The sequence below is a fragment of the Bos taurus genome, chromosome 11, assembly GCF_002263795.3.
Source record: "Bos taurus isolate L1 Dominette 01449 registration number 42190680 breed Hereford chromosome 11, ARS-UCD2.0, whole genome shotgun sequence".
NCBI classification, from domain to species: domain Eukaryota; kingdom Metazoa; phylum Chordata; class Mammalia; order Artiodactyla; family Bovidae; genus Bos; species Bos taurus.
The window spans coordinates 11371993-11384784 of NC_037338.1; the positions used below are offsets into that span (position 1 = coordinate 11371993).

A 12792-nucleotide genomic window follows, 5' to 3' on the forward strand; every position below is an offset into this window, starting at 1 on the left:
CGCCCGCGCCCTCCAGCCCTTCCTGCCAGAGGCGCTCTGTGATTGGACACTGCCCGCCGCGGCCGGGGATCCTAGCCCCGGGATCCAAGCTGCTTCTTCAGGGTCGCTTGGGCAGTGCAGCCGCCCACTCCAAGCGGAAAGTTCGAATCCGGCCCTGGGTGAAAAGTTGGCGTGGTCGAGACGCCTTCTAACTTTTTCCCCGGTTGGTGACCCACATTCTTTCCGAGCTGCTCCGCTCCCAGCTCTCCACCCCAAGCAAGGTCCGCAGTGGGGATGGGTTAGGACCGCCTGCCGAGGGGTGCCTGGCGACCCCTGCCCCCTCCGCTGATGCAGCCAGTCGGCCGGCAGGTGCCCTGTCGGGGATGGAGTGAGGACGTGCGGGGAGAGCCGGGGGTGCAGAGGAAACGCTGTGTCATCCCCGGAGCTCAGAGGGTCCGCGTCCCCGGGAGCTTACCCCAGCCCCCTAACCCGCTGCGATCTCCACGAAGCGCTCGTCTCTGTCCGACCCTATATGGCTCTTCGGAGCACGGTGACAGTCGTCCTTTTCCTTCGGACCCTCCTCTCCTCACGACAGGGCGTCTCTTCCTCTCCCTCGGCCCAGGAGAGAGAGTCCGCAGTTCAGACTTATTGCCCGGGCAGGAGCCTGGGAGGGACCGTTCCTACACCGCATACCCGGGTCCCTGCTGGACTTTGTTAAGAAAAGGGGCAAAGAGACTTGGCTAAAGTGAATCAGGCTTGCCTGGGGTTGGGGGGCGGGGGGAACGCCACGGAGGTGGATGGAAAGAAGTTTGCAGGAAGAAAGAAAGTTGTACCAAGATCGGTGCGGTGGTTGATTGGTTGGTTATTATCATGTTGGTGGGAGAGGGACTGGTTCCAGCAAAGCGGTGCACTGAGATTTGCTAATTAAGGAGCTGCGCTTTTGAGCCTTCTGAGAAAATATCCTCACTGTTTTAAAACAAGACTTTAATTCCTTTGAAAAATAAACCATCTCAGCATGCAAGTATCTAAGGGGAGACTGATGTCACCCTGCCAGTGCAAGGTGCCACCCGAATGGCCTGTTGGGGTGCCTGTGCCTGGACTTGAGTGACCATTAGCTGACCACTTCCCCACTCCCCAACCCCACATTCTACTAGTCCTTCAAGACTCAGGCCCACCTCCTTTTAAACATTTCCTCCCTTCTTTCCCTTATCCCCTGATGGGACCCCTTCCTGCCCAGCTCTTTGACTACCCCGAGTGGGATCCTCATAAGTCAGCCTTTACTGCAGTCTGCCCTGTGGTCCTCTAATATCCCTACTCCTCTGTGTGATTACTGGTCCTCCTCAACACTGGTGAACACACTCTGAGAGGAGGGGCTGCTCTTGCAGTTCCGCCTGTCTTCATGATACCCTGAGCTGGGGCTCAGCACATAGTAATGTGCTCAATTAATTTATGGGTTCATTTTTTTTCCAGCAACTGTCCTGGGACAGTCACACACAGATATTTGAGAACCTCCTAGTGGCTCCGAATGACGGAGCCCATTGCTGTTATCCCTGCTGGAGACGTAAACGCATACTTGAGGCTAGTTTGTCGAGGCAGCCGTTGCTGGTACCTCTTTTTGGCACCACTCCCGAGGGCAGCAGGTGTTTGCTCTATTTGCTTTTGCAGCAGCTCTCCTCCAGCCCTGTGTAAAGCACAGTGCATGTGATATTCGTTCATGTTAAGGAACCTGCCTTTCCTCCAGTTCTGCCCCTCTCACACGACTCCCTGGTTGTGCAAGCAGCCCAAACTGCCATCAAGTTGACTCTAAGAGACCCAGAGTCCCCTGTGACTTCCTCTCCTTCACCCTCTAAATACAAACAGGATTTTCATCTCATATAGCTCTCAGATCCACTTGTCTCCACTGCTGGAATCCTAGACTGAGCTGCCATTCACTGATCTCTTGAGCCACTGCAGAAGCTTCCTACCAGGTCTCCCTGCTTGCACTCTGGCCCTCTTCCAATCCCTTCCTCTTCACATGGCAGAGTTCCAACAGTGCAGGTCTGATCAGGCGATGCTGCACCCTCCCTCAACACGCATGTTCTTAAATGTCTTCCAGTGGCTTCCCCTGCTTCTGAGGTAAAGACCTCTATTTTGAAGACCCCAAAGGCCTGCATGGCCCACCTCTGCTGCCCTCCAGTCAAACCCCCATCCATTCCCTGGAATCCTGCTTTCAACCACACTGGTTGCGTTTAGCACGTTGAACCCTGAATGGTTCATAATCCAGGGTTCAGTCCCAGAGCCCACACCAGGGACACTGCTCTTAATCCACTAACCGATAACACCATTTTCTGCAAGACTGCACAGAGTCTTTCCTTACTCCCTGGAGTCCCCCAGAACCCTTCTTGCTTTCATTCCTCAAGGATCTCTCTCTGTAGGGGGCAGGGGAAGGAGGAGCTCTGAGCCGTGTCAGAGGGTGGAGAAAGCTTGCTTCAATGGGCTTTGGTCTGTGAACATCTTTCTCCCCATAAGATGATGATGCTAGCCAAGCATTGTTCTAACCTTTTCATGTATTGACCAATTTAATTTTCATGACAACCATGGGAGACAGGTTGAGACAATTACCCTATATATTCTAGGTGAGAAAACTGGCACACAAAGAAACAGATTCAGTAGGCAGTCTGGCTCCAGAGTCTGCGGTTTTCTGTTTATTGTCAACTTTTTTATTAGGGAAATTTTCAAACATACAAAATTGAGGACAATTGTCAGTGAACTCCTGTGTACCCATCACCCAACTTCAGCAATTACCAGTGTTAGGCCAGCTTCGTTTCTATGCCTCCCACCCTCAATCAGGGAATTATTTTAATGCGAAGCCCATTATTCACTCTACCTGCTATAGGTAATGCTAAAACAGAAAGACTGTTTAAGTTAGCTTTTCTAAATACACTTTGTACCATTGGAAATCATTTCATGTGTGCAGAATTTGAGTAGCAGGATTCCTGTATAAGCCTCACCTCGTTTCCCCTGAAGTCATCTTCTCTGATTACCGTGGCACATTTGTCGGAATAAGAAACCAGCATTACTATTAATTATACTCCAGACTGTTGGATTTTACTATTTTTTACACTAATGTTATTCTTCTGTTCTAGGATCCCACATCGCATTTAGTTGTCATGTCTCCTCAGTCTGCCCTCTGTTTTATGACAGTTTTTCAGACTTACCTTCTATTTAATGACCTTGACTATTAATGACCAGTTTTGAGAAGTACTGGTCAAGTATTTTTTAGAAGGTCCCTCAGTTGGGGTTTGTCTAGTGTTTTTCTCATGGTTAGACAGTTATGGGTTTTACAGAGAGAATATCACAGAGGTGAAGTGCCTTCTTTTTCATATGATATCAGGGGATTTTTAAATTAGTTTTAACATAACCACTATACCATTAACACACCTAAAATAATTATTTCTTAATATCATCAAACCAGTCCGTTTGGACTGCAGTAACAAAATACTGTAGATTGGGTAGCTTGTAAACAACAGAAATTTATTTTTCACAGTTCTCAAAGCTGGAAGTCCAAGATCAAGGCACCGGCAGATTCATTGTCTGATGAGAGCTAACTTTCTTGTTCATAGATAGCATCTTCTAGCTGAAACCCATGGCAGAGGGGAGAAGGGATCTTTCTGGGGTTTCTTTTATAAGGACATTAATACATCCCCAAAGAAACCACTTCTTAAAACAATCACCTTGAGGTGGGAGGTGGGTGTTAGGATTTCAACGCTGACTTTGGGAGTGTGGGGACAGGCGTTCAGTCCATTGCACTGTTCACATTTCCCTTACTGTGTTTTAAAAACAATTGCTTTGTTTCGATCAGAACCCACAGAGCGCACACATTATATTTGACTGATATGTTAATCTATTGGTTCATCCCTCTTTCTTTCTATTGGGTTGGCCAAAATGTTCGTTCAAGTTCTGCAAGCAAACCTTTTGGCCAACCCAGTATTTGTTGAAGAAACTGGGTTGTTTGTCCTGTACAATTTTCCTATTCTGAACGTGGCTGAAGGCTTCTCTGTGGTATTAGTTAAGATGCTCCTCTGCCCACTGTTGTTCCTGTAAACTTCAAGTCCATGCTCTTACCCATGGCCCCGTGTTACCTGGTGAAATGGCCAGAGTGCATGGGGGAGCTCTGTGTTCTGACTGCTCCCTTTACTTCTTTTCTACTCATTTCCTTTCCTGAACCCACTCTTTTCTTCCTTTAGGGCTGACACCATTTTTGGCAAGTTGAGGCCCCAGGACAGGAAAAAAACATACATGATTCTTTCCATTTGTGATTTAATCTACCCAGAAATGTTTGCTTTATTATGATTATTTTTAAACTTCCTTGTTCCTTCAGAATCTCACTTATCTGCGAAGATGCCTGGGGGTATAGGTATGCTGTGTGTGCTGGGCCCCGAATCCACCGAGGCCTATGAGAACAGAGCAGGTGGCTTGTTGAGGGCTGCCTCTGGGGTCCGGGCAGCTTGTGGGCCCAGAAATGCACTCTTCACTTCAGGGTGGAGAGGTTTGTGTGGGCTGAGAGTCAGGAGGCAATGGGCAAGTTTCTCATATAGTTTACTGAAGTAAGTTCTGAAGTGAAAGTGCCTTGCAGGTGGTTATGTTTTAAATCATGTGCGTCCTATGGGCTAGAGAGCGACTGTGTTGCAGGGCTAGTCCTAGGGCTTCTTTGTGCCTTGGAGACGGTCAGCACCTTCGAGTCCAGTGGTTCTCACCCCTGCTGCACAGTAATCACCTGGGCGGGTTTTTAAACAGACTCTCATGCCCCGAGCCCACCCCAGGCCACTAGAATTCGAATCCCTGGGTGTACAGCCTGGATTTTAGAAAACCCAGGGGATTCCGTCCTCCGAGTGAGGACCACTGAGCTGGTCCAGCCTATCTGCTGTTGGGCTACAGCTTCAGTGAGTGCCTCATCAGTGAGTTCCTCATCCAGATGAGTTCCTCATCCAGATGAGCAGTCTGGATGAGAAGTGCAGTTGTGTAGAGGTCTAGATACAAGCCCGCTGTCAGTCTCTTCTCAGGCCTTTGCCCTGGGCTGCTGCTCGAGGCAGCTCTCTGGCTCTGCTCTCCTGGGCCGGGTCTGGGAGTTAGGAAGCAGCAGGCTGCGAGCCCCTGCTGAGAAGTAGCTGACTCACCTTTCATGTGAGAGGAATGGGAAGGAATTACTTTACTCACTCTTCCGTTGAAGAAAAAGGGAAGGAAAAAAAAAATCCACTGATTATCTGATGGGGTAAAAAGTGAATTTTGGAGGGCAAAAAAAAAAAAAAAGACCATGTTACTAAACTGTTGAGAAAATAAAGACTGATGAGGTTGCCATGTTATGCATCAGGCTGGGAAGACAGACACATGATGGCAGCTACAAAGAGTACTTCTCTCCAGGCCTACACAGCTCTGAGGGGCCCCAGCCGCCTCCTTCACTGAGTAGCCATTCTTTTGTACTCACTGAGAAATCACATTCTCCAAGGTTATGGATTGCCAGGAACTTCGCTGCTTAAATGGAGAAGAAAATGGCAACCCACTCCAGTACTCTTGTCTGCAGAATTCCATGGGCAGAGGAGCCTCTCAGGCTACAGTCTAAAATCCAGGCTGTACAGTCCATGGGATTACAAAGAGCTGGACACAACTGAGTGACTGTCACTCACTCACGTGCTGTTTATATCAGTAGGATCAATATTGAGGAAAACAAACAAACACAAAAACGCAGCCTGTAGGAACTGTGAGTTGAGTTTATTTGCAATGGCACCCCACTCCAGCACTCTTGCCTGGAAAATCCCATGGACAGAGGAGCCTGGTAGGCTGCAGTCCATGGGGTCGCTAAGAGTCGGATACGACTGAGCATCTTCACTTTCACTTTTCACTTTCATGCATTGGAGAAGGAAATGGCAACCCACTTCAGTGTTCTTGCCTGGAGAATCCCAGGGACGAGGGAGCCTGGTGGGCTGCCATCTCTGGGGTCACACAGAGTCGGACACGACTGAAGTGACTTAGCAGCAGCAGCAGCAGTAGCAGTGTCTATTGAGGACTATAGTCTGGGAGGCAGCCGCTCAGAGAGCTATGAAGAGGTAAGGGGGGAGAGGTCAGCATGTGTGTGATTTTGGCAAAGGGGTTACGTGTAATCAAGCACACATCTCAGAAGGTTGCTGCTATATGTGAGGAACAGATATCTTAATTAATGGGTTTAGTTCTTTTCTAAGAATGGGAAGATGTAAGAATCCAGGTTCATAAAAAGTGTCTCCTGAAATACTTAACTCTCTGAAGGGCTGTTCTACCAGTCTTCCTAGAGCACAGAGTGCTCTGCCTTAGACTCCTTTCGGGGTGTGTTGAAAGTCAGCAACTGCAGTGGCTAATGGCTCAATCCTTCTATTAATAGAACCAGGTATTGATGACCTCCTCTACTTGGCAAGAGGATTGAAACATCCTGCTTTTGATTGGTGGGTCTTTGACTCAGAGAATCAATACAAGGGCAGGGCTTCAAATAAGGAGTTTCTGGACATCCCATGCCATAGTTAACTGAATTTTATAGTTTTTAAGAAACAAAACCCTCTGTTTACTTCTCAGTCCAGATCTATGTAGGCCTCTTCCCCACAGCCCTGCTTTGCCTTGAGCCTGTTAATGTACCGTTTCATTTAAATTTGGCTCTACCTTTCTGCAGGATTCTGCACTAACTCAGTTTTTCCTCCCTTGTTTGACAAAATGCCTTATGGTTCCTCTGCTTTGTGGCCTCCATCGTTGCCGTGAGTCAGGAAGCCTAACTTTCCCCCTGGTGGGCCAAGGGGAGGTTCTTTGGCTGATTGGGTTAGGACATTGTCATGTGTGCACATAAAGGGAATCTCAGACCTTTATGTGTAAGTGTTTATTGAAAAGTTACATCTGGAAGGCTCTTAAGTGTCCCAAGTGTACATGACCAACCCAGAACTGTTATCTTCCTCTCCACTGAATCAATACGCTTCTTGCTTTCCTCATCCTGGTTAGTAAGCATTAGTGTCTGACTAGAAATCTGGGCATTACTATGACTATATTATTCCTCGTTCCCCCAACCAGTCAACTTTGCTCTATGCTCAGGACTAGCACAGCCTTGGGCACACAATAGGTCTCCAGTAGCTTTCTGGTGAATGACTGAATAAACTGCAGGAGCCAGGTGCAGCTTCTGACCTGAACCTGCATGCCTTTGCGCTCCTGCTGATACCCTTCTCTCCTCGGTAAATTCATCCATCTGCCCATCCCAGCTCTTCTGGGAAGCTTCCTGACTCACTAGGGAGAAATAACCTGTGTCCCCAGTGCCCGTTATGATGCCTCACTTAGTTTTATAGTTATCTCTTTACTTGTTTGTCTCTCTTGATGGTCTCAGCTCCTTGTGGGCTTGTTCACTGTGGTCTTCCATCAGCTAGTCCCGTAGGGGTTGGTAGGCATCTATGGAGCGAAATGCTTTACTTAGGACTCTCTCCCAGTGGCAGTGGTGGAGAGTGATACAGCAGGGTCAGCAGGCCGGGACAGAATGAAAACGGTGATGGGCCACAGGGCAAGTCAGAGGCTGGATGTTTTCCTGGATCATCTGCAAGAAGCACTTCCCTTAGGCCGTTCTCCTCCGGGCCCTCCCCTCTGCTGATCCTCTTCCCTCCCTGGGATGCTAATTGCTAATACTCTTATCCCTTTCACATCCTACCCTCCGTTCAAGGTCCAGCCCAGCTGCATCACTCCAGGAAGCCTCCAGGGCACTGGCTGCTCAGCAGCCCACTCATTCGTGTTGGGGCTGATGTATTTATGGAACACCTGACTAGGAGCCAAGGCACATACAGAAAGAACATCCAATAGCCCGCATCCTTCAGCAGTTTATAATCAAGTAATATATCAGTCTATTTTAATTTAAATACATATTATAAAAATAGAATATTACTTCTTTATATTATTATACATAATATAATACTGATTTTTTTTTTCATTTAAAAAGCAATGTAAAAGATATGGGAATAAAAATATACCATATTCTTATTACCCAGAGGCTATCTCTCTTAACATTTTAATATATTTTCATGTAGCTTTTTAAATAATGTAATTTTGAACTTTTAATTTTGAAGCAGTTTCAGTCTTACAGAAAAGTTGCAAGAAGAATTCAATTCCGTATACCCTTTGCTTAGGTCCACCAGCTTTCAACAGTTGTCACATTTCCTTTATTATGCTCTTTGTCTACAGGTGGCCATAAAGCCAGGCAAGATAGCAAATGCACATGATACTAAGAACATCTTCAATCTGTAAATAGAATAATAGTACCTGCATTTCCAGGTTTTATTGCTGCCCTGTGTATCCACACATCATTTTTTTCTCAACCTTTTGAGAGTAGATTCTATTCAGCTATCCCTTAATACTTCATTGTAACCTTAACAACAAGGACATTCTCTTATATCTCTGTCTTAGTCAGTTTGGGCTGTTATAGTAAAAATAGCATAGATGGGGTGCTTTATAAACAACAGAAGTTAATTTCTCCCAGTACTGAAGTCTGGGAAGTCCAGGACGAAGGCACTGGTAGATACAGTGTCTGGGGAGGGTCTGATTCCTAGTCGTAGACAGCTCACTGTGTTCTTACATGGTGGAACAGGGTGAGGGGTTTCTCTGACATCTCTATAAGATTGTTAATGCCATTCATGAGGGCTCTGCCCTCATATAATCAGCTCTCAAAGGCCTCACCTCCAAATATCATCACCTAGGCGTTTAGGGTTTTAACACATGAATTTTGAGAGGACACTAATATTCAGTCTGTAGCAATAACCAGAGTGTGGTTATTCAGGAAATTTAGCATGGATACAATCCTTTTATTAATCTGTGATCCTATTCCAGTTTTATCCTTTGTCTCAGCAATCTCCTTGAACGCATTTCCCCCTCTAGTCCAGGATTCATTCAAGAATTACATGTTATGTTCAATCGCCTTATCTCTTCAGTTTCCTTTAATGTGGGGCAGTTTTTCAGCCTTTCTTTGTCTTTACCGCATTTGGCATATTTGGTGAACAAGGCCATTTATTTTACAGAATGCTCCTCAGTTTGGGTTTGTCTGATGTTTCCACATGGTTAGACTCAGTCCCTTCAGAATACCCTGTGAACCCAACTGGGAACTTCTCAGAGACACAGAGAGTCCATTTGCGTCTTATTGGTCCTTCTGACATGCCCCCGTCATTTTGGGGAGGGGCACTTCGTTCCTTTCTAGCACAACAAAATGTGCCAGTCGCATCGTGTTCGTTCCCTACCTCAGCCCTGGAATCAGCCACTTCTCTAAGTCAGGGGTCCCCAACCTCTGGGATCTAATGCCTGATGCTCTGAGGTGGAGCTGATGTCATAATAATAGAAATAAAGCGCACAAGGTAAGGTGCTTGAATCATCCCGAACCCTTCCCCCCACCCCACCCGCAGTCTGTGGAAACATTTCTTCCACGAGAAACCAGAGGTCTCTGGTACCAAAAAGGTTGGGGTCCGCTGCTCTAAGGAACTCTGGTTTGTTTTAGCGGGTGTCACCCTGTCTCCTTGCTCCCCATTTAATATCCATCTCGCTGTTTATCTCCTACTAAGTTGAAATCATGCTTTTTAGAAGCAGTTCACAAATCACAGGCTTTTTGCATGGCATAAACATTGTCCTAAACATGATGGCTGAGCTGTTCCATCCTGTGAATGGATCGTCATTTTCACAATTCACCTTTATAAATAATGCAGCAGTGAGTGTTCTCAGCACACACCTCTGCCTACACTTCTGAACATCTCTGATTGAGCATTGTGTGTAAGTTGGGGGATGGTTTAGGCCTCTGATGTATAAGAAGTTAGAGAAGCGACTGTTTTAGTTAGCAATGGTGTGGAAGCTTGATAGATCTGTGAAAGGCTGGAGCCGGGAGAGGGGTGGAAAGGCTGCTCCAGGCAGAGGGTGCCATGGTGTGTCAGGAGACCTTGTGGTGACCCGGGTCTATTTTCGGTCTTTTTTGAGGAGGGGAAGGAGCAGAAATTGGCTGCAGGGTCTGATGTCCTAGTGAGAAGGAAAATAGTGGGTGTGTTCTGTTTCCTCCCCGGTGGCGTGGAGGCTGGGCTTGGAGAGCTGTGGGGCTCCAGGGAGGATGTGGGAGGGAGCCTGAGGATAGTGAGGCATGAACCCCCAGCGTTTGCAGCTTTCCCCTTTGTCCCCTCGCTGGGTCCCCTCTCTCCTCCCCTGGAGCTTGGCTTTGCCAAACTGGCTCTGTCCTGAGGGCAGAAGGCCCAGCAGCAGCGTTGCTTGGTTTCCTTTCACTGTGCTCTAATGCCTGTGGCCTGTTTAGCACAATGCCCTCCTTTTCCAAGGCCCCTGCTCAGGGATAAGGATGGGGAGCTGGCCCTCTGTCCTGAGGCGTGGGTGAAGGAAGGCCTGAGGGCTGCAAGCTGGGTATCCGTGCTTGAGCTCTACGGTGGGGAGCTTTCCCTGGCAGCAGAGCCTGTGCTGGACTTTGGGGAGAGACCCTCTCTCCTAAAGTCCTAAGCAAAGCACAAAGGCCGTGGTGGGCCGGGCAGACTGGGAGAGGGCTGGGGACCAGACCGCCCCTCTGGCCGTCATGCTTTTTGGTTCTCGGAGCTGCTGAAAGGCTCGGAGTTGATCTCAGGGCATTGGGAGAAGAGGGAGGAAAATGGGAGGCACATGGAAGAGACATTGGGTCAGACATGTCTCAATGGTCGTTCTGAGTTGACTTTGGAAAGCCTCGGATCTGGGAGAGCTGCCATCAGGTCACCGAGAAGCGAGAGGCCTCGGCGTTCATCACCCGTGACTGTGGGACCCTGACAGTAAGGGCGAGCTGTGGGTGGGTTCCCCATTGTCTAGAGAAAGGGGTACAGCAACTGATCCACTCTCCTCTCCCGCCCCTTCTCCAGACATCCTTCTTTGGTCGCTTCAGGCACTTCTTGGACATCATCGACCCTCGCACACTCTTTGTCACTGAGGTGAGTCATGGCTGTCACTCTCAATGGAGGCCCCTTGGCCTTTATACCTTGTGACTTTGGAAGATCCACAGGTCATCATTATCTCATTTCATCTGGATCTCACAACATCCCTTCAAGGTAGATATGTCATTATTATTATTTCAAACTTCAATAAAACGATTACCAAGTACATGGATTATGTGCTCATTACAAAAATCCAAACGGTTCAGAACAAGAAGGATCCTTCGTGCCCTCTCCCTACTCACTCCCCTCCTCTGATAGGTAAGATTGCGACTCAGGCATACATTATATTTTATATGTGAACACTCCTGTGAGTTTTGACAGACATATCAAGTGTCCACAATGAAGTGTTCATCATGAAGATGGAGAACATTTCTGTCATCCTACCGTACTCCTCATGACCATTTGTGATCCATCTCCCCAAGCCCCTGCTGAGCCCCCGCAACCGTTTTCTGCTCTTGTTGTTTTGCTGTTTCTGTGACGCCGTATGAGTGAGGTCCTACAGTGCGTAGCCTTGTGTGTCTGCTTCTTTCGCTTGACGTGGTGCTTCTGAGCTTCATCTGTGTCGCATGTGTCAGTACTTCATCCCTTCTTGCCGCTGAGCAGCATTCCATTGAAAGGATGTTCCAGATCTTGTTTCTTCTGTCCACTTGCTGATGAACACACGGGCTGTTTCCATTTTCTGATTATTCTGAATAAAATTGCTCTGAGCATTCTTTGTGTGGATGTATGCTTTCATTTCTCTTGAGTGAGTAACTAGGACTGGGGTTGCCGGCGCATATGGTAAGTATACGTTTAACTTCTTAGGAAACTGCCGAAAAGTTGCTTGAGGATTACTGTCCATTTTACATTCTCATCCAATGTTCCAGTCACTCCACATTCTCACTAATCCTTGATATTGTCACATTTACCATCAGATTTCTTTGAGCCATTCCAAGAAGTGTGTCTTTCTATCCTTTGTATTGTATTTACAAACGTTTATAGGAATGCATGCACATAAAATGTAGTGAATATTTGTTAAGCACTTTCTGTGAGCAAAGCAGTGTCATAAACATTTTACATGTATTAGCTTGTCGGATTAACTCAAAACAACCCTTTGAGGTAGATTCTATTTTAAGTTCCATTTTCCAGATGAGGAAACATACAGACAGAAGTTAAGTCTCAGGCACATGGTGCTGGCCAGTGATGGAGCCAGGGTATGAACCCAGGTAAGCTTGTCTCCAGAACACTTATTTTTGGCCACTTTGCATTCCTGTTCAGGTAACTCAAGTTTAGGGAGCTCTCCCAAGCTGGAAGAAGGCCTGAACTCCCCACCCCAGGCCCCACGTACCCTGATGGAAGTCACTGAGCCTCTGAGTCAGCCCCCTGAGTAGGCAGCCCTTCTCTGCTCACCTTTGTGCTGAGCATTGGCTTGCTTCAGCTCTGGGAAGAAAAAGAAGCACAGGGCCTGCTGGGCACCTGGCCCTAGAACCATCTCCATCTCTCCATCCCCACTGTGCCTGGGAGAGCAGTCCAGTTATGGGAAATGTGGGGATTACCCTGATATGTGATTTCCTGCTGCAGCCCAGGAAGGATGAAGGACTCTAGTACTTACCTGGCTGACCTTATTTCTGGGTGTAGTGTCTCTGAAGGGCAAGGCTATTGTACTTCCGGGCCCTGTCAGGAGTCTCCAAAGGAGTAATCAATGGGATTACATAAAAATTTGGAGGTGCACCAAACTAGAGGAACTACTTACCCAGCCTAGGTTATGTGTCTTTCTTGAAAGCTCTGGAATGGTGCCCAACTAGATAGAATTGTGACAAAAATCCCAACATAAATGCTTCCTGCTTGATGGAGGAGGTGGTGGAGACAAACG

General features: G+C 47.5%; 1 protein-coding gene across 4 annotated transcripts in view; it reads left to right on the forward strand.

Moving 5' to 3' along the window:
* The window catches only part of SFXN5 (sideroflexin 5), a 126644-nt gene that overhangs the window by 348 nt on the left and 113504 nt on the right, over positions 1 to 12792 (forward strand). For all 4 annotated transcript variants that reach the window (XM_005212505.5, XM_059891312.1, NM_001075914.2 and 1 more), the window contains 1 exon segment: positions 10869 to 10937. In XM_005212505.5, the coding sequence (XP_005212562.1) occupies positions 10869 to 10937 (69 nt within the window).